This window comes from Osmerus eperlanus, chromosome 3, assembly GCF_963692335.1.
Source record: "Osmerus eperlanus chromosome 3, fOsmEpe2.1, whole genome shotgun sequence".
Lineage (NCBI taxonomy): Eukaryota > Metazoa > Chordata > Actinopteri > Osmeriformes > Osmeridae > Osmerus > Osmerus eperlanus.
The window spans coordinates 20,993,125-21,014,763 of record NC_085020.1 but is presented as its reverse complement, the minus strand read 5'-3'; the positions used below and the strand labels follow the sequence as shown (position 1 = coordinate 21,014,763).

Genomic DNA, 21,639 nt, shown 5'->3' with positions numbered 1-21,639 from the left:
GGAGGGTGGAGGTCAGGGGGAGGGTGGAGGTCAGGAGTAGGGTGGAGGTCAGGAGTAGGGTGGAGGTCAGGAGTAGGGTGGAGGTCAGGGGGAGGGTGGGGGTCAGGGGGAGGGTGGAGGCCAGGGGGAGGGTGGAGGTCAGGGGGAGGGTGGAGGTCAGGGGGAGGGTGGAGGTCAGGGAGAGGGTGGAGGTCAGGGGGAGGGTGGAGGCCAGGGGGAGGGTGGAGGTCAGGGGGAGGGTGGAGGCCAGGGGGAGGGTGGAGGTCAGGGGGAGGGTGGGGGCCAGGGGGAGGGTGGAGGTCAGGGGGAGGGTGGCGGTCAGGAGTATGGTGGAGGTCAGGGGGAGGGTGGAGGTCAGGGGGAGGGTGGGGGCCAGGGGGAGGGTGGAGGTCAGGGGGAGGGTGGAGGTCAGGAGTAGGGTGGAGGTCAGGGGGAGGGTGGAGGTCAGGGGGAGGGTGGGGGCCAGGGGGAGGGTGGAGGTCAGGAGTAGGGTGGAGGTCAGGAGTAGGGTGGAGGTCAGGAGTAGGGTGGAGGCCAGGGGGAGGGTGGAGGTCAGGGGGAGGGTGGAGGCCAGGGGGAGGGTGGAGGTCAGGAGTAGGGTGGAGGTCAGGAGTAGGGTGGAGGTCAGGAGTAGGGTGGGGGCCAGGGGGAGGGTGGGGGCCAGGGGGAGGGTGGGGGCCAGGGGGAGGGTGGAGGTCAGAAGTAGGGTGGAGGTCAGGAGTAGGGTGGGGGCCAGGGGAGGGTGGGGGCCAGGGGGAGGGTGGAGGTCAGGGGGAGGGTGGAGGTCAGGGGGAGGTCAGAGGGAGTGGAGGACTGGGCTCTCAGAGCCGTGGGGAAGGGAAGGGGAGAGCGAGGGACAGAGGGGAACAGGAGTCCAGGGGGGCCTTGTGCTCCTGGACTAGGAGGTAGTTCGGTGACAATCATTGTTTTGCTGAAACCCATCTGTTTGTATCTGTCCATTTGTAGTATGAGAAGGCTCAGAGGACATATTTAGGTGCCTGCATGAGTACCTGTCTTGTCTCCCTGAGAGCCCTGCATGTCACAGGGACGAACCACCGTTGGGGGTGGATGGACGAGGCCTCTCCCTCAGTGGAAGGATGCTCTCCCAAGCCGGAGGCACGGTGAAGAGCCCACCTGGGATCGGAGGTCCTCTCATGGCTTACTTACTGTACAGAGCACACGCATGTGATCCACTGCGGTTTTAGTTTCATTTTGAGAGATTTCTGAGAATGGTTTGAGTTCTAACTTGAATGGTCTTGAATGGATGTATTATGCCACCATATTATTCTCCATTTATTTATTCTCCATTTTTTGGAATAAATTACTGAAAATAAAGACAACCAAATTATAGATGCCAAATTCTGGAAGGTTACATATGTAGCACAGTCCACAGACAAAGCACGGTACCATCACACCTTCTCCTACCCCCGACAAGGAAAGGGTCTTCCCCCTTTGTCCTTCTCCCAGAGGAGAAGCTTCAAAGCTTCTGACCCAGCATGGGGTCAGATACAGAGGCCACACGGCCCACAGTATCAGACAAAGGATTTACAAGGAAGAACTTTCTTATGTGGATTTACAAACATATTCTCAAGGACTACATGGCTCATGGACACTATTTCAATGACAGTAGTTGATGTGTTATAATGTGTGTTTTTCCCATTTACTTAGAACGTTGTTTAATTGAGGTTTGATTATAACTTCCCTTCAAGTATAGTTAAGTCAGCCAATCTTGATATCAAAATGATTGTACCATACTAACAAAACCATTTATGAATGTTGTATTGTTATATTCTGAAGTTTATGCATTCCATGGACAGTTGAAATAACGGAACTCAAAAGGTACAACTACTTCACACCTAGGCAGATCTCAGGACGACGCCCAGGTGGGGGGAAACTGACCAATGAAAGAGGTCACCTTCACGGGGACCCCCCCTTGTTCTTTGGAGTATAAAACCCCCAAACGTATAATCACCCCCGCTTGTTCGTAGGAATTAAACTGAAGTGAACGCGTCATTTCTAAACTATTCCTCTCAACCTGCAAATTCACTGAGCGCCCGGAACTTTGGCCAAAGATTCCGTTGTTCTATTTTCGTTGGACGATAACGAAACCATTGACTCTACCCTTCTTCAAACCGACAAAAGTAACTACGATTTGCAATATTTCTTACCTGTGACATATTGGCATGTTGTGATTGAATTGTTGATGTTTGATTGTATTTTACAAATGAGTTAGCTTAACCCTTGCTAAGTCAGTTGCCCTTGCTCGTCCATTGTTACCACAAAGGCCTACCTGTTCCTCTCTACCCCTCTCTCTCTCTCCCTCCCCCCTTTACACGCGCTCTACACAGCCATTGTGTTGCTCGCCCTCATTTGCATCCAGCCACTGTACTACTCTGACTAACCCATAACTTATCTGGTATTTGTTCATTATAATTACATTCTCCTAAATAAATCATTGTGTATAATATTCGCGTATCACTCACGTTATCTGATCTGCTCTACTTTCATAGAATTCACGACTTAAGATTAGACTGATTATTACGAAGGCTATTATTTAAATATTATTCAATAAGGTTTCCTCTATCCCTTTAACAATAAGAGGTGGTGCCCCCAAGAACTACATACTTTATTATAAATTAAGTATTGCTAATCTTAAACGAGCAAACCCCGCTACATATTGGTGCCCCGTGTGAGGCTTTGAAACAGATACAGTTGCTGCTGAGTAGACTACTCTCACTACGGTTTAACCTATATATAGACAACAACAAGGATTTGGTTTACAATGCTTTGTACAGAAAATACAATACTATTTTATTGCACCTCATAGCACAAAGTAAAAAACACAAATGTCAATGTCAAAATAGCAAACGCCCCTCAGACAGAACTGTATATGCAGCGCTGTATGGTGACAATTGACGTTGTGTCCTTGGGCAAGGCACTTCACCCTACTTGCTTCGGGGGGAATGTCCCTGTACTTACTGTAAGTCGCTCTGGATAAGAGCGTCTGCTAAATGACTAAATGTAAATGTAAAATGTATGGTGAATTAGACCTACAGTTATGACAACTCGCTCAACCATTGCGCATGTATTTTCTTATGTAATTAACTAAATGTCTAGATGTTTGTGGAGGTAATATTATTTAACAAAAAAGCTGTATGATACACTTGGATCAACATGACACAAGCAATTGATAACGTAGGAAACAGCAGACAATTGTAGGCTACATAATCATTCTCATGAATGTACCAGAGCATTGGAAATCTGTTCATTGTGATCGGAGAAATGTAGGTACCAAAGCCACTGAGAAAAATTGTCATCCCCGACATCACAGGCACTGCACTATCTATCTATCATTCCAGACATCTGTGTGTCACTGACATCTTACTCACCTGCTGCATCACAGGCACTGCACTATCTATCTATCATTCCAGACATCTGTGTGTCACTGACATCTTACTCACCTGCTGCATCACAGGCACTGCACTATCTATCTATCATTCCAGAAATCTGTGTGTCACTGACATCTTACTCACCGACTGCATCACAGGCACTGCACTATCTATCTATCATTCCAGAAATCTGTGTGTCACTGACATCTTACTCACCTGCTGCATCACAGGCACTGCACTATCTATCATTCCAGAAATCTGTGTGTCACTGACATCTTACTCACCGACTGCATCACAGGCACTGTGACCTATATATAATTCCAGGAATCTGTGTGTGTCACCGACCTTATCACAGGCACTGTGCCCTATCTATCTACAGTTCCAGGAATTTGTGTGTGTGCCTCACCGACATCTTAATCACCAACTGCATCACGGGCACTGTGCCCTTGTGGACAATAAAGTCAATCAATCTCCTGAAGTAGCCAACAGGGAGCAGAAGGTCGAGGGTGCAGGTATTACAGACTTTGTAACAATAAAACACCTTTGCTCATCCCATGACTCGTTTATCATGTGCAGGGTCAAAAGGTAGAACAGTTTAGGTTTCATTCTGAGAGCCTCTGCATTTCAGAGAAATGGCCTGACAATGATCATAAAGATCATACAAGATATAACGTTAGCTGGCTTGTTTGACCAAGACCAATGATATGTGAGGTTAAATATGAGAGGGAGCAGAGGAGGCGAGGGTGCAGAAATTGCACACTTCGTAACAATAAAACACACTGTGCAGGATCAAAAAGGAGAGGTGACAGTGAGACCCAGTCTCCTGTCCTATTACCAGACAAGCTGAATGCCTTCTACGCTCACTTTGAAAGGGGCACTGACCCCCTTGCAGTAGAGTTACCTGAAGGCCTAGCCAGTGGTGTGCCTACATTAACTGTAGCTTCACAAAGATCAACCCTCGCAAGGCACCTGGCCCAGGTATATTAGGTAGCCCTCAGGGGTTGCGCTGACCAGCTAGCAGGGGTCTTCAGTGACATCTTCAACCTCTCCCTCAGCCTGTCTGTACTCTCCACCTACTTCAAGAGGACCACCATCGTCCCTGTGCCCAAGAACACCAAGGTCACCTGCATGAACGACTATCGCCCGATAGCGCTGACCTCTGTCATCATGAAGTGCTTTGAGCGGCTAGTCAAATCATTCATTTTCTCCCCGCTGCCTCCCACCCTGGACCCTATGCAGTTTGCATAAGTTTTAGGGTCGGTATCACTCAGCTGAACCACACTTGTGGTACGTGTCCTGCAGCAGATTGGTCATTGAGTGCTCTGTTAACTACTTTTTGGTATTGAATAAAGAATTTGTATTAATATGGCATCTTGACTATTTGAGCATACAGTGTCTTCAGAATTTTTCCATTACAACTGCTACCTTAGGAACATTGGCATCGCAAAAGCATATAAATGCCAACATAAGATTCAAGCTTCTGGGTGAAAAACGCATTGACCAAATTTCTCTACCTACTGATTAAAAAATAGTTATTTTCAGTAGGCCTATCTTTTTTTTCCTTTTTTTGAATACGGGGTATTGTGTAAAATATTTGTTTCCCCGCAGTGATTAGACATGTTTTTGATAGCGACTATATGACCAGACTTTGACCTGTTGTATTGTCCGGAACCTGTATATATCTATAATGTTTCAGAGACACTCCTGGAAGCAGCACAAACAGCATCAACAGATTTCTTCTTCAGCACGAAGGACAATGCCTGCTTGACTTGACGTTGTGTTTGTGAATTCAGACCAGGAGAAAGCAGAGGTAAGTCCCTCCAGGGATCATGTTCAGGTCAGGTAGGAAGTGAGGATGATTCTAGTTGAATGCTCAGACCTACAATCCTCCTGAATGGAGGACCAGGGTGGTCAAGAGACACAGCTGAACCGTTGGAACATGTGGTTGGACACTCACATGAATAACTGTATCTAGTAGAGAGTGAAGGATTTTAATGGTTTAATGGTAATATTAGTTTGTCAGTAGTTAGTGTTTCATGGTACTGAAGGTGATTTTGAGTACAAATGTACAGTACAGATCCTTGGTCATTCCTGTTAATCATTGTCTACAGTACAGATGTCTACTGGACTGGGTGTTCTTACAGAACATGTGATGACAGAGAGAGCAGTTTCAAAGAAGGCAGTAAAGATGCTTTGGATAAGATTACACTGTTCATTGTCACTGTCTCTTGAGTTAAGGTTGTTGAAAGTGATAATGTGTTAAATAATAGAATATAATCCAATGTTGATATAGCAGAGTTATACTTGTCTGATGTTTCCCTCTGTCTCTCCATCTCTCTGCATAATACACACACTACACACACCTGCCTCTCTCTCTCCCTCTGTCTCTCTGTCCATTACTCTCTCCATCTCTCTGCATAATGAACACACACCACACACACACACCTGCCTCTCTCTCTCCCTCTGTCTCTCTGTCCATTACTCTCTCCATCTCTCTGCATAATGAACACACCACACACACACACACCTGCCTCTCTCTGTCTCTGTGTCTCTCACTCCAGTGTTGCATGAGAGTTCTGGTAGGGGTTAATAGTGTGTTATATGTAAATGTGTCTCTTTGTGCAGGGTTGGTTTCAGGGGGTTTATGTTAATGTCTAAACATCCTAAACCGTACTTTCTCACACGGTTCTTACTGATATTTATCCAAATCAACATCCAGTACAGGGTGTAGCGGGGTTTGCTCATTTAAAGATAGAAATACTTAATTTATCATAAAGTCTGGGGCACCACCCTAATATTGGTTTAGGACATTAGGGAATCCTATGTTTAATATGTAATAATCAGTCTAATCTTAAGTCGTGAATTCTATGAAAGTAGAGCAGATCAGATAACGTGAGTGATACGTGAATATTATACACAATGATTTATTTAGGAGAATGTAATTATAATGAACAAATACCAGATAAGTTATGGGTTAGTCAGAGTAGTACAGTGGCTGGATGCAAATGAGGGCGAGCAACACAATGGCTGTGTAGAGCGCGTGTAAAGGGGGGAGGGAGAGAGAGAGAGGGGTAGAGAGGGACAGGTAGGCCTTTGTGGTAACAATGGACGAGCAAGGGCAACTGACTTAGCAAGGGTTAAGCTAACTCATTTGTAAAATACAATCAAACATCAACATGGACAAGCGTAGAGTGCCGTATTTCATACAAGAAGAGCAAACATTAATTTAGAACAAATACGAAGACTTTAAGAGCATAACTAGAGTAAAGCCAAGTAAGACAGCATTCATCTAGTCTGGATCAAAGCCCACCCTATATCAGACTCTAATGACACCAAGTAAGACATTATTCATCTAGTCTGGATCAAAGCCCACACTATATCAGACTCTAATGACACCAAGTAAGACAGCATTCATCTAGTCTGGATCAAAGCCCACCCTATATCAGACTCTAATGACACCAAGTAAGACAGCATTCATCTAGTCTGGATCAAAGCCCACCTTATATCAGAATAAGGCATGTTTATGAGTGCTGATGGACCTTCACTCCTCTTCCACTTGTGTTTGGTGCTACTGCTTGCTGTGTATCTGCCAGCATGTTCTTTGTCTCTCTGTCAGGATGTTCTGTAGCAGCACAGTGTACTTCACCTGTTTCTCTACTAGACTACCAGGAATACAATACGCATCACGATATTTTGAACAACATTTTAAATAAAACTGAAATTCAACTAACAGATTTATTTCCAAAACATTTTCAATCATTTTCTTTGTTGTACATGTAAGGGATAATGTATAGAGCGCCGGTCATTATCGGGAAAATAAGCCCCGACAGGGCGAACAGCACCCCAACGCGAAGCGGTGGAACACCTGGTTGACCTACGTCTGGTGTGTAGGTCCTCCCTCCACCCTGGGGGGGTTATGGGGGAACTGATCACTTCCTGCCCTCCTCTCCAAGGCTGTATTCATACCAGGTGTGTCTCTGACTGCTCTATTGCAGCTCCCCCAGCTCTCTAATCACATGACCAACAGGCTGCTGGAGAGCCTTCATTTGTGTCCAGCTGGTCTAATGCTAGGGCCCCTGAAGAGGTGACTAATACCAGAAGAAACACTTTGAGGATCTAAACACTTGTAAAGTCTTGACATTGTTTCAATGAGACAAGTGTCCTGTAGCACCACTAGGGGGCAGCACTAGGACATGGCTGCATTGTGAACCACTGATTAGTGCTTCCACACACAGTAATGGAAAACACTCTCTATCCCTCCCTCCGGCTCCTTTCTCTCTCTCTCTCTCTCTCTCTCTCTCTCTCTCTCTCTCTCTCTCTCTCTCTCTCTCTCTCTTTCACTTTTTATCAAAACATTTTAACATATTGGCAAGTTAAGATATTATAGGTCAAACATTGCACATTGCAATTGAACATTACACAAGCATGCTGTACAGTATACATACAGCAAACCTACAAACATACACATATAATATTATTATTATATAAACCTATATACATACACACACACCACACAGTGGTGTACTACATTCACCTCCACTCACACTTACAAACATATATTTACACATACAGTACACTGATACAAACACGTTCACACATATACACAGTGTACATTCTCTATCTTTTTCTCTATCTGTTTCTCCTTCCCGTCAAGATTAAGATTTTTTTGAAAAAGATCTAAAGTGCGAGTCACAACACGCCTTAACCAGGATCAAATCCTCCCCCTTTGTCTCCTTTACCTCCTCTCTACTCCTCCCCCTCTCTCCTCCTCACCCCCTGTCTCCTTTACCCCCTCTCTCCTCCTCTACTCCTCCCCCTCTCTCCTCCTCACCCCGTCTCCTTTACCTCCTCTCTCCTCCTCACCCCCTGTGTCCTTTACCTCCTCTCTCCTCCTCTACTCCTCCCCCTCTCTCCTCCTCACCCCCTGTCTCCTTTACCCCCTCTCTCCTCCTCTACTCCTCCCCCTCTCTCCTCCTCACCCCCTGTCTCCTTTACCTCCTCTCTCCTCCTCTACTCCTCCCCCTCTCTCCTCCTCACCCCCTGTCTCCTTTACCCCCTCTCTCCTCCTCTACTCCTCCCCCTCTCTCCTCCTCACCCCCTCTCTCCTTTACCTCCTCTCTCCTCCTCTACACCTCCCCCTCTCTCCTCCTCACCCCCTCTCTCCTTTACCTCCTCTCTCCTCCTCTACTCCTCCTCCTCTCTCCTCCTCTACTCCTCCCCCTCTCTCCTTTACCTCTTCTCTCCTCCTCTACACCTCCCCCTCTCCTTCAAACCTCTGCCTTTCTCCCATCCTGTTTGGGCATGCATGCACCCTTACATAAGAAAGTTCCAGTACTGAGACTCCAAACAGGATCAACCAAGAGTGAGGGGTATATATATTTGGACTTGAATAATATGTACAGAATGTTCCATGAACAGTACCAATACCAACAGCAGTAAGAGTAGTCTTTAACGTTGGGATCAGATGAGTACAAGGCAGCACTACAGGTGATCAGACTGTCAGCATTACAGCAGACACACACAGAACGAGATGGATCACAGAGAGGAGGCTGAGGGTGAAACCAGAGTTTTATAAAGGTCAGTAGAAGGTGTTTATTCATATGTTGGAGAGTGAAGGATTTACTGTCAGTCCAGAATAGGTTATGAGTAAGTAAATTAGCATCTCTATTCCTGGTCTGATGTGTTATCCTTTCAAATACTGACGTGTTTGTTTATCAGCATAGATCCTAGGCTGCACAGTATACCATTATTTCATGTCCATTAAACATGTCTGGTGTGTCTGTAAATGTGATCAGAGGCTACTGTGAGGATGTACTGTGTTATCAGTAAACAGTGGCCAGGGAAGGAGACAGACTATGACATTTAACAAGAAAACTGTACATGTGTAATCAAGGGTCTATTTAGACTACTTTGGTCCTTTATAGACTGGGGAGCTAGTGCTAACAGCTTTTGATTGTCGGTCAGAGAGATGGCTAGCCCATGACAACCCATGATGACAAACTTTCATTGTCAATTGTCAGGCATTCATGACGCACCGCAGAGTCCAAGACAAATTTCCCTGATTGGGAAAATAAAGTTCATCGTATCGTATTCAATACACCATCTAGTGTACACCTGTTCCATGTGTTCCTCTGTGCATTGGTGATAGTGTCATTTGCACTGTGCAAGAGTATCCTGAGCATGAGAAAGACCCTGATCAGAGACAGGGCAGAGAGAGGAGGGTTCTGGCAGGGCAGGTGATCAGAGACAGGGCAGAGAGAGGAGTGTTCTGGCAGGGCAGGTGATCAGAGACAGGGCAGAGAGAGGAGGGTTCTGGCAGGGCAGGTGATCAGAGACAGGGCAGAGAGAGGAGGGTTCTGGCCGGGCAGGTGATCAGAGACAGGGCAGAGAGAGGAGGGTTCTGGCAGGGCAGGTGATCAGAGACAGGGCAGAGAGAGGAGGGTTCTGGCAGGGCAGGTGATCAGAGACAGGGCAGAGAGAGGAGGGTTCTGGCAGGGCAGGTGATCAGAGACAGGGCAGAGAGAGGAGGGTTCTGGCAGGGCAGGTGATCAGAGACAGGGCAGAGAGAGTGTTGTGAAGTGTGAAAAATGTTGTGAAGTGTGAAAAAAAAAGATTCTGAAAGAGAACAACAATACTTGTGTGATGGCAATGGCTTTTAACATACTAATTTAGAAACATCTTGTGTCACTTAAAGTCTAGTTTTTAAGAAATGTTTGAACTTTATATACTAAGCAACACACAATCCACTTTCTCCAGTGATCCACAATGGCCACAATTAATAAAACGCACCTGTTGAAAACTCTGGAGCAGCTTGGGGAAAAGGAGCTGAAGACGTTTAAATGGTACCTGCAGGATAAAGTTCTGGATGGGTTTGAGAGCCCAAAGAGCAGGTTGGAGGGACCTGCCAGAACAGACACAGTGGATAGGATGGAGGAGACATACACACTGGAAGGAGCTCTGAAGATCACTGTGGAGATCCTGAGAAAGATGGATCAGAATAATCTTGCTGAGCGGCTGATGGGTAAGTGTTCTATGGGTATTAGTATTATTATTTTATCCCAAATTGTAAACAAAAACAACAATGCAGTGATAATGCTGCAATGTCATAAGCTGGTATACATTATATTAAGACATATGTTGTATTCACTGTCAGAGATGCAGTGTAGAGATGTTGCCCTCCTTTCTGTGTCGGCAGTGTTAGTCTGCATGTGTATCTATCACTTAGGACTGCAGACACTGTAAGGACGACTGACACCCTTCTCTTAACTAAACAAGGTGACATTATATTAGTGGTAGTCCAGCACGCTAACACCAACCCCAGTCCACACAGGACAGGAAACCCAGCACAGACACAGGACAGGATCCTTACATGTCACCCACAGCTCCACAGAGTGGAACACCTGAGAGGATGAGACAGCCCTGACTCTTCCTGTCTTCTCTCTCCTCACAGGTGTCAGTGGTGCTGAGGAGGCTGGTGGGAACAGTTTAACTTCCTGTCTTCCTCAGGAAGTCCAGGGTTCCTCCAACACGACTGAGACTGGAGGCCATGCTGCTGCTCCTGGTGGAAACCCCTCAGAGCCTCATGGTACTTAAGAAATGATCATGATGAAATAGACTGTCATGGTACATAATAAATTATCATGATGAAATAGACTGTCATGGTACATAAGAAATGATCATGATCAAATAGACTGTCATGGTACATAAGAAATGATCATGATCAAATAGACTGTCATGGTAAAAGATGAAGCATAGGCAGTATATGTATGCTATAGAGAGCTTAGAGTAATATTGTTGGAAATATTCATATCACAAGTAATGTGTGTGTGTGTGTGTGTGTGTGTGTGTGTGTGTGTGTGTGTGTGTGTGTGTGTGTGTGTGTGTGTGTGTGTGTGTGTGTGAAGCAGCTACTCATCTGTCCTCCAATAAAGCTCAGGATGGCAGCATCGTCGTGGCTCCAGTGTTAAACGCAGATGTTGGAGGCAATGTAACCTACAATATAACCACCATTAATAACATGAACACTGTGGACCATCAGAAAAAAGGTGAAAACTTAATCATTTGGCTTCTGTTCTCACAAGTATCAATTACAAAGTAAGAAAATACAAATAAAACAATGTCTAGGCTACAATATATGATATACTGTACTGTGCCATTGAGCATCAGCAAGGAGCCTCCTTCTGTTCTGAACTCCTGCTGCTGATACATGGTGGCGTCTCCGCCCATTCAGACAAGTTACACACCAACCTTTCTGTTTCAGAGGAAGCATCCCTGATCCCACAGCAAAGCACCTCCTCACCAACGTAAGACAGTAAACATGTATTTTAATGTGGTATCATAAGACGGGGAGTCAGGTGGCTGAGCGGTTAGGGAGTCGGGCTCGTAATCTGAAGGTTACCAGTTCGATTGCCAAATGACGGTGTGTCCTTGGGCAAGGCACTTCACCCTACTTGCCTCGGGGGGAATGTCCCTGTACTTACAAGGACAGGAGTCGCTCTGGATAAGAGTGTCTGCTAAATGAGTAAATGTAAATTAGACATTACAATAATGAAGTATACAATCATTTTGACAGTGGAAAATACTTTGTATGCTTACAGTAAGTGAGGCATAACCTCAAAGCAGCAAACCTGTCATTTCTGTTCAAATCAAAAACAATATTGACATGATTATTTCATTTCTTCAGACAACTCTATGAAGACAAAGAGCGAGAGACAAACAGGAGTGGTGAAGAAAATGGTGAGCCTGTATTTTGAACTTGCTTTCTTTTATTGTTTTTTGAGCCTGCCTTTCCAAAGCCATCAGCCAACGGGCTTGATAGAGTAACAGCTCAGCCCCTCATGCTCAACAGTACAAACCCTCTTTAGTCTCCCTGTTCATTACAGCCCTACATTAACATTAGGCTCAGGACTAAACCATATGATGTACTGTTGGTGTATGTCTAGTCTATATTATACCGCAGATACAACACTGTTCATTACAGCCCTACATTAACATTAGGCTCAGGACTAAACCATATGATGTACTGTTGGTGTATGTCTAGTCTATATTATACAGAAGATACAACACTGTTCATTACAGCCCTACATTAACATTAGGCTCAGGACTAAACCATATGATGTACTGTTGGTGTATGTCTAGTCTATATTATACCGCAGATACAACACTGTTCATTACAGTCCTACATTAACATTAGGCTCAGGACTAAACCATATGATGTACTGTTGGTGTATGTCTAGTCTATATTTTACAGCAGGTACAACACTGTTCATTACAGTCCTACATTAACATTAGGCTCAGGACTAAACCATATGATGTATTGTATATTTTACAGCAGGTACAACACTGTTCATTACAGTCCTACATTAACCTTAGGCTCAGGACTAAACCATATGATGTATTGTTAGTGTATGTCTTTATAGTCTATATTATACAGCAGGTACAACACTGCTCATATACTGTATGTCAGGAAAAAAGGTACCTCGGGAAAATAACGTCCATTTCATCTCATCAGTAATAATAATTTTGTCAACCAACACAAGTCGAAATGGGAGAGTCAAACCTGCATAGCTACAGGCAAACAATCAACACACACAACAAACTGTAGACCTGACTTTGACACAATGCAGCACTTGACTCTTCCTGTCTCTAAATAATTCTGTATTCAAAAGCAACATCCACTTCATATGTTGAGTTATGAAGATATTAGCAGTAGTATTATTGTACAGCTTTAAGAGAGAGTGTTGTCAGTTAGAAGGCTTGCATTGTATAGGTATGTTAATAAATATAAAATGTTTGTTTTATCCAGGTGTTCTTGAATTAATCGATCATTTCAAACTGAAACTGAAAGAGAAGTTTCAAGAAGTTTTTGAGGGCATAGCTAAAAAAGGAAACGCAACTCTTCTCAATGAGATCTACACAGATCTCTACATTACAGAGGGTGAGAGTGGAGAGGTCAATAAAGAACATGAGGTGAGACAGATTGAGACAGCATCCAGGAAATCAGCAAAAACAGAAACTGCCATCACATGCAACAACATCTTTAAACCCTCAGCTGGACGAAACACACGTATCAGAATTGTTCTGACAAAAGGAGTTGCTGGCATCGGAAAAACTGTCTCTGTGCAGAAGTTCATCACAGATTGGGCTGAGGGACTAGCCAATCAGGAAATCCAGTTCATCTTTCCTCTCCCGTTTCGAGAGCTGAATTTGTTGGATGGAGAAGAGTTCAGTCTGATGAAACTTGTCCATCACTTCTTCTCGGAAACCAGACAATCAGGAATCTCCAACTACGACAAGTACAAAGTTCTGTTTGTCTTTGACGGTCTGGATGAGTGCCGACTGCCCTTAGCCTTCAAAAAGAACAAGAGCTGGTGTGATGTCACAGAGTCCACCTCAGTGGATGTGCTGCTGACCAACCTGATCAGAGGAAAGCTTCTTCCCTCTGCTCTCATCTGGATCACCACTCGACCAGCAGCAGCCAATCAGATCCCTTCTGAGTGTGTTGACCTGGTTACAGAGGTACGAGGGTTCAATGACCCACAGAAGGATGAGTACATCATGAAGAGATGCAGTGATGAGATCCTGGCCAGGAGAATCATCTCACACATCAAGACATCAAGGACTCTCTACATCATGTGCCACATACCAGTCTTCTCTTGGATTACTGTTACAGTCCTTGAACACATGCTGAGAACAGAGAAGAAAGAGAAGTTGCCCAAGACCCTGACTGAGATGTACACACAGTTTCTGGTGTTGCAGACCATACAAAAGAAAGTGAAGTATCATGGGAAAACTGAGACAGATTCATACTGGGATGAAGACAGCATTCAGAGTATTCAGTCACTGGGAAAACTGGCCTTCCACCAGCTGATCAAAGGCAACCTGATTTTCTATGAGAAAGACCTGACAGAGTGTGGAATTGATGTCTGTGATGCCTCAGTGTACTCAGGAGTGTTCACACAGATCTTCAGAGAGGATCGTAAAGCCTTTCAGAAGAAGGTGTTCTGCTTTGTCCATCTGAGCTTTCAGGAGTTTCTGGCTGCTGTGTTTGTGTTTCTCTCATTCATCAACAACAATGAGAATCTGATGTCAAAGAATCCATTAGCTTCCAGTTTCAACAAACTGTTGGCTTGTTTCACAGTGAAACCAGAAGTCCGATTCTACAAGAGTGCTGTGGACAAGGCCTTGCAGAGTAAGAATGGACAACTGGACCTTTTCCTCCGCTTCCTCCTGGGCCTCTCAATGGAGTCCAACCAGACTGACTTACAAGGCCTACTGACTCAGACAAGAAGCAACACACAGAGCCATGAGGAAACAGTCAAGTACATCAAGGAGAAGATCAGAAAGAATCCATCTCCAGAGAGATGCATGAATCTGTTCCACTGTCTGAATGAACTGAATGACCATTCTCTGGTGGAGGAGATCCAACACTACCTGAGCTCAGGAAGTCTCTCCAGTGAGAAGAAGCTCTCATCTACACAGTGGTCAGCTCTGGTCTTTGTGTTGCTGACTTCAGAAGAGGAGATGGACGTGTTTGACCTGAAGAAATACTCCAGATCAGAGGAAGGTCTTCTGAGGCTGCTGCCAGTGGTCAAAAACTCCAAAGCTGCTCAGTATGTATTAGGAATTTGATTTTTTAAATGATAATATTACAACAGCACATATTGTGATAGTGTTTGATTACCGTATGTTCCCATAATACAAAACGTAACTGATGATGTCTCATGTTCTCCTTATGTTATTAGGCTGAATGACTGTAACCTCTCAGAACGGTGCTGTGAAGCGCTGGCCTCAGCTCTCCCCTCCTCAGATCTGACAGAGCTGGACTTGAGTAACAACAACCTGGGGGATTCAGGCATGAAGCTGCTCTCTGCTGGACTGGGGAATCCACTCTGCAAGCTGGACACACTGAGGTCTGTATTTATGTTCTACATGAGACATCAGTAAAGTTATAATCACATAATGTATTTGTATGGTTGATTTAGACAAGAGTTTCACTCATGGCTTCATCAAAGAGAGAACTGGAGGGAATATCATCTGCAGCACCTTTATAGACTCTGTCATCTAAATCAGTAGCACACATAATATCACTATCCCATTGTGGACGTGTGTGTCTTTGTGGTTGTTATGTTAATTTGTTTTTACATTTTACAAATGTTGGGGTCACTAGGAAAAGTAAGACATTTGAAGTTGGGTAAAAAAAAAAACTATTTGGGGGTTTTCTCTGCTGTTAAATATAATAGCAGTCATGTTTGACCCTTATGACAACACAAGGTGTAGAGTCTTTTACCAACTCCTACATTAGGCCAATGAGGTGGGACCAGGGAAGCACTTGCTTCGACGCGAGTTCTGCATGCCAATAATCAATGTCCACAATATGTCTGCATTTCTGTGCTGACGGCCTGCTCACGGTAGCACCAGCAATACAGTCCATTTCATTTAATTTTTGGATTAGTTCCATTCATTTTCTTTTGCACACAAATCAAACAATGACACACAAACCTGACACGGTGAAAAGCTGTATGCTTTTCCACCTAGCCACACACCTGTGTATCCCTGGCTGTTAATTACCTATATGCCTTCCCAAAGACAATGCTCCACCCAGTGCTCAAACATAAAACTGCCCATTTATTAGCATCACCAATGTGGTATATAAATAAAACAAAACAAAGTTGTATAATGGCTCCAACACAAGGGTTAAGATATACTATTCCTCATATTATTGTACAGTAGTGGTAATAATACTAAGCTCAACTATAATAAGTCAACAGCTTAACATATGGTTCCCAGTAATATAAAATAATACTAAAAGGGGTGAACATTTTCAACATTTCATTTTCAATCAGATAAATCCATAATCATACCCATCGTCATCGTTTCAACAGTATGGTGTCAATTTCCACGTCAGTCCCTATGGTTGGCGCCGGTTTTATGTAGGCCTAGTCCCAGCCTCATCAGTGAGCGTCTCTTTGCGTAATTACACAAGGTGTGTTTTCTTTTGGACGTTATTGTAAACTATTTGTGGTTCAGGTCTGCATACCTGTTCAACATGACACAACAACAGTTATAATCACACCACACACTGAATCACACACTGGTCGTAAGTTTGTGGTCTATTAAAGGTATAAGGGGGCCGGACAAAGAATATTCAGGGCAGGCTAGGTTTTTCATCCACAAGGCAGAGTCATTCAGGTACAGGGCAGCAGGCAGACTCGAAGTCAGGGCAGGCAGGATGTAAGGACCAGGGGAACTAAGAGGCAGAAAAGACTAAAGGAGGTAGAGAAATGCTGGTACTGTAGGCTTGACAAACAAGAACTGACCCCAAACAGAAAACACAGAGATAAATGAGGGTAGGAAGAAAGATGGGAGACACCTGGAGGGGGTGGAGACAAACATGAGATGGGTGAAACAGATCAGGGTGGGACAGGAATCTCTTTAAGACATACTACTTCATTATGTTATTGTAGATTGACATGGCATTGTGTTTTGTATCTGTCTGCTAGTGTACTGTTGTCCCTGTGCTTGACACCACTATCCCTGCATCAAGGGTTGTGTGTCAGAAATAGCCAGAAATGTATGCTGTGTGGTATACTGACAGACCTGCTACTGGATGTAATATGTAATACTTTCTTGGTGTATTGTACTACTATGACGATTTTGTGAGGAACTGAAGGGTAAAATTTAAGAGGCCACTGCAAATGTTACCCTTCTGTTCCTCCCTCAAAATGGTCCTTCTCCACTTTTTAAAAAGGAAAGAAAAAGATGCACTGCATGTACAATTTCTGACACTATAGTTTGGTACGATTCCATTTGAGATAAAAGTAAAGTCAGCCAACCTGAACAGACAGTCCTCCAACTGATATTCTTTATTTCTACCTCCAGAGGGTAGTAGTGTTTGTAATCTTTCTTATAATCATAATAGAAATACCTCAGGATGACCACATGATGTCTCAGTATACGACAAGAGATAGAATATTCCACAGGTACAATCCAGCCCAGTGACATCCGCTTCTCAGACAGGTTAATATTTCACATTGGTTACTGACTACCATGTCATTGTGTTCAAATCAATGTTATTTGTATAGCCCTTTCTACAAGCAATGTCACAGAGGGCCCATAGAACTGCACCTAAACCAACCTAATCCCTCAAGGAAGACAAGGAAAAACTCAGGAAAACTCATAGTTAAAACATTTAAGAAAGCCTGGGAGGAGCAATTCAGTGAGAGTTCCACTTCTCCAGAGGTGGTCGGTGACTAAGAGAGGTGCAGACCATAAGCAAAGCATAATCATGCATCAAGAGTAGAGATGGAAATAAAATGTGCAAATGGATGTTGAACACAGATAATCACAGTTCCAACTCAGTGCTCTTGATGTAACCCTAAACACCTAGACAGTGCCAGCCTCCCTGATTGAAACATGAAGTCTGTTCCAGAGGAGAGAAGCTCTATATGAGAACACCTTGTCCCCCCTGTTGGTTTCAGCTTGCAACAGTAACTCACCACAACACCCATAGGAAATGATCAGACTGATTTTCTTTATTTCTACCTCTAGAAGATAGTAGTGTTAGTAATCCATATCATGATTACCTTCTACAGGCTGTCAGGCTGTCACATCACAGAGGAAGGATGTGCTTCTCTGAGCTCAGCTGTGAAGTCAACCTCCTTCCTGAGACAACTGGATCTAAATAACAATGATCTGAAGGATGCCGGCATGAAGATGCTCTCTGCTGGACTGGGGAATCCACTCTGCAAGCTGGAGACACTGAGGTCTGTATTCATGTTCAACATGACACAACCAGGGGACAGTGTTGTAGTCAAGATCACCTAAACCGAGACCAAGGTGTATCGAGACCGAGACAAGACCAAGACTTTGAGGGGTCGAGACCGGCTCAAGACTAAGACCAAGACTGGGCTATACTGAGTCAAGTCCAAGACCAAGTCAGGGCGATACCGGGTCAAGACCAGACCACTCAAAACACACAAGCAGTAGGGTTTGACTCGGTAAAAAGTTAAATTTGATCTGTAACTGTGTATTTGAACTAAAAATTAGCACTCTCAAAGTAGTGCAGTGTGCTTATGGCCAGGCAATGCATTATATTTAATGCATTCGTTTTTTTCTTTTCTTAGAGGCGGATTAGTACTCTGCTTTCACATCTCTCTCTCACCCAAGTGAAGGAGCGCGGTACCACAGCGTTTAACTTAGTTTTATTAAGTCGGGAGAGGTATGCAGCTGAAATGAGTTAACGTTGAGGTAACATAACTTTATATTCATCATTAGCTACATAGCTTTAGGTGGCCTGGCTCGTTATCACAAACAAAATCTGCCAAGCAACTTAAACAAAATTTTAAATGCCGGTAAAGGTTTTATGTAGGCCTAGTCCCAGCCTCATCAGTGAGCGTCTCTTTGCGTAATTACACAAGGTGTGTTTTCTTTTGGACGTTATTGTAAACTATTTGTGGTTCAGGTCTGCATACCTGTTCAACATGACACAACAACAGTTATAATCACACCACACACTGAATCACACACTGGTCGTAAGTTTGTGGTCTATTAAAGGTACAAGGGGGACGGACAAAGAATATTCAGGGCAGGCTAGGTTTTTCATCCACAAGGCAGAGTCATTCAGGTACAGGGCAGCAGGCAGACTCGAAGTCAGGGCAGGCAGGATGTAAGGACCAGGGGAACTAAGAGGCAGAAAAGACTAAAGGAGGTAGAGAAAAACATGCTGGTACTGTAGGCTTGACAAACAAGAACTGACCCCAAACAGAAAACACAGGGATAAATGAGGGAAGGAAGGAAGATGGGAGACACCTGGAGGGGGTGGAGACAAACATGAGATGGGTGAAACAGATCAGGGTGGGACAGGAATCTCTTTAAGACATACTACTTCATTATATTATTGTAGATTGACATGGCATTGTGTTTTGTATCTGTCTGCTAGTGTACTGTTGTCCCTGTGCTTGACACCACTATCCCTGCATCAAGGGTTGTGTGTCAGAAATAGCCAGAAACGTATGCTGTGTGGTATACTGACAGACCTGCTATTGGATGTAATATGTAATACTTTCTTGGTGTATTGTACTACTATGACGATTTTGTGAGAACAGAAGGGTAAGATTTAAGAGGCCACTGCAAATGTTACCCTTCTGTTCCTCCCTCAAAATGGTCCTTCTCCACTTTTTTAAAAAGGAAACGGCATGTACAATTTCTGACACTATAGTTTGGTACGATTCCATTTGAGATAAAAGTAAAGTCAGCCAACCTGGACAGACAGTCCTCTGACTGATAAAACCATCTTGGTGTTTGAGAGGAAAATGACAGACTGATATTATTTATTTCTACCTCCAGAGGGTAATAGTGTTTATAATTCTTCTTATAATCATAATAGAAATACCTCAGGATGACCACATGATGTCTCAGTATATGACAAGAGATAGAATATTCCACAGGTACAATCCAGCCCAGTGACATCAGCTTCTCAGACAGGTTAATATTTCACATTGGTTACTGACTACCGTGTCATTGTGTTCAAATCAATGTTATTTGTATAGCCCTTTCTACAAGCAATGTCACAGAGGGCCCATAGAACTGCACCTAAACCAACCTAAACCCTCAAGGAAGACAAGGAAAAACTCAGGAAAACTCATAGTTAAAACATTTAAGAAAGCCTGGGAGGAGCAATTCAGTGAGAGTTCCACTTCTCCAGAGGTGGTCGGTGACTAAGAGAGGTGCAGACCATAAGCAAAGCATAATCATGCATCAAGAGCAGAGATGGAAATAAAATGTGCAAATGGATGTTGAACACAGATAATCACAGTTCCAACTCAGTGCTCTTGATGTAACCCTAAACACCTAGACAGTGCCAGCCTCCCTGATTGAAACATGAAGTCTGTTCCAGAGGAGAGAAGCTCTATATGAGAACACCTTGTCCCCCCTGTTGGTTTCAGCTTGCAACAGTAACTCACCACAACACCCATAGGAAATGATCAGACTGATTTTCTTTATTTCTACCTCTAGAAGATAGTAATGTTAGTAATCCATATCATGATTACCTTCTACAGGCTGTCAGGCTGTCACATCACAGAGGAAGGATGTGCTTCTCTGAGCTCAGCTCTGAAGTCAACCTCCTTCCTGAGACAACTGGATCTAAATAACAATGATCTGAAGGATGCCGGCATGAAGCTGCTCTCTGCTGGACTGGGGAATCCACTCTGCAAGCTGGAGACACTGAGGTCTGTATTCATGTTCAACATGACACAACCAGGAGACAGTGTTGTAGTCAAGATCACCTAAACCGAGAACAAGGTGTATCGAGACCGAGACAAGACCAAGACTTTGAGGGGTCGGGAAAGGGTCAAGACTAAGACCAAGACTGGGCTATACTGAGTCAAGTCCAAGACCAAGTCAGGGCGATACCGGGTCAAGACCAGACCACTCAAAACACACAAGCAGTAGGGTTTGACTCGGTAAAAAGTTAAATTTGATCTGTAACTGTGTATTTGAACTAAAAATTAGCACTCTCAAAGTAGTGCAGTGTGCTTATGGTAATGCAGCCCATTTAATACATTAGTTTTTTTCTTTTCTTAGAGGCGCATTAGTACTCGGTCTCTGCTTTCATATCTGTCTCTCTCACCCAAGTGAAGGAGCGCGGTACCGCAGTGTTTAACTTAGCTTTATTAAGTCGGGAGAGATATGCAGCTGACATGAGTTAACGTTGAGGTAACATAACTTTATATTCATCATTAGCTACATAGCTTTAGGTGGCCTGGCTCGTTATCACAAACAAAATCTGCCAAGCAACTTAAACGAAATTTTAAATGCCGGTAAAGGTTTTATGTAGGCCTAGTCCCAGCCTCATCAGTGAGCGTCTCTTTGCATAATTATAACACAAGGTGTGTTTTCTTTTGGACGTTATTGTAAACTATTTGTGGTTCAGGTCTGCATATCTGTTCAACATGACACAACCACAGTTATAATCACACCACACACTGGTTGTGAGTTTGTGGTCTATTAAAGGTACAAGGGGGCCGGACAAAGAATATTCAGGGCAGGCTAGGTTTGTCATCCACAAGGCAGAGTCATTCAGGTACAGGGCAGCAGGCAGACTCGAAGTCAGGGCAGGCAGGATGTAAGGACCAGGGGAACTAAGAGGCAGAAAAGACTAAAGGAGGTAGAGAAAAACATGCTGGTACTGTAGGCTTGACAAACAAGAACTGACCCCAAACAGAAAACACAGGGATAAATGAGGGAA

At 44.1% G+C, this 21,639-nt stretch overlaps 1 protein-coding gene across 1 annotated transcript; it reads left to right on the top strand.

Annotated features, from left to right (window-relative positions):
• Positions 1–10,154: 10,154 nt before the first annotated feature.
• On the top strand, positions 10,155–20,615 carry LOC134017039 (protein NLRC3-like; the record flags this gene model as incomplete). Its single annotated transcript, XM_062456285.1, has 7 exons — positions 10,155–10,410; positions 10,840–10,974; positions 11,294–11,434; positions 11,650–11,692; positions 12,073–12,125; positions 13,195–15,001; positions 20,450–20,615. Coding segments are annotated over exons 1-7 (2,601 nt in total), but the record flags the coding sequence as incomplete, so codon positions are not given.
• Positions 20,616–21,639: the final 1,024 nt, after the last annotated feature.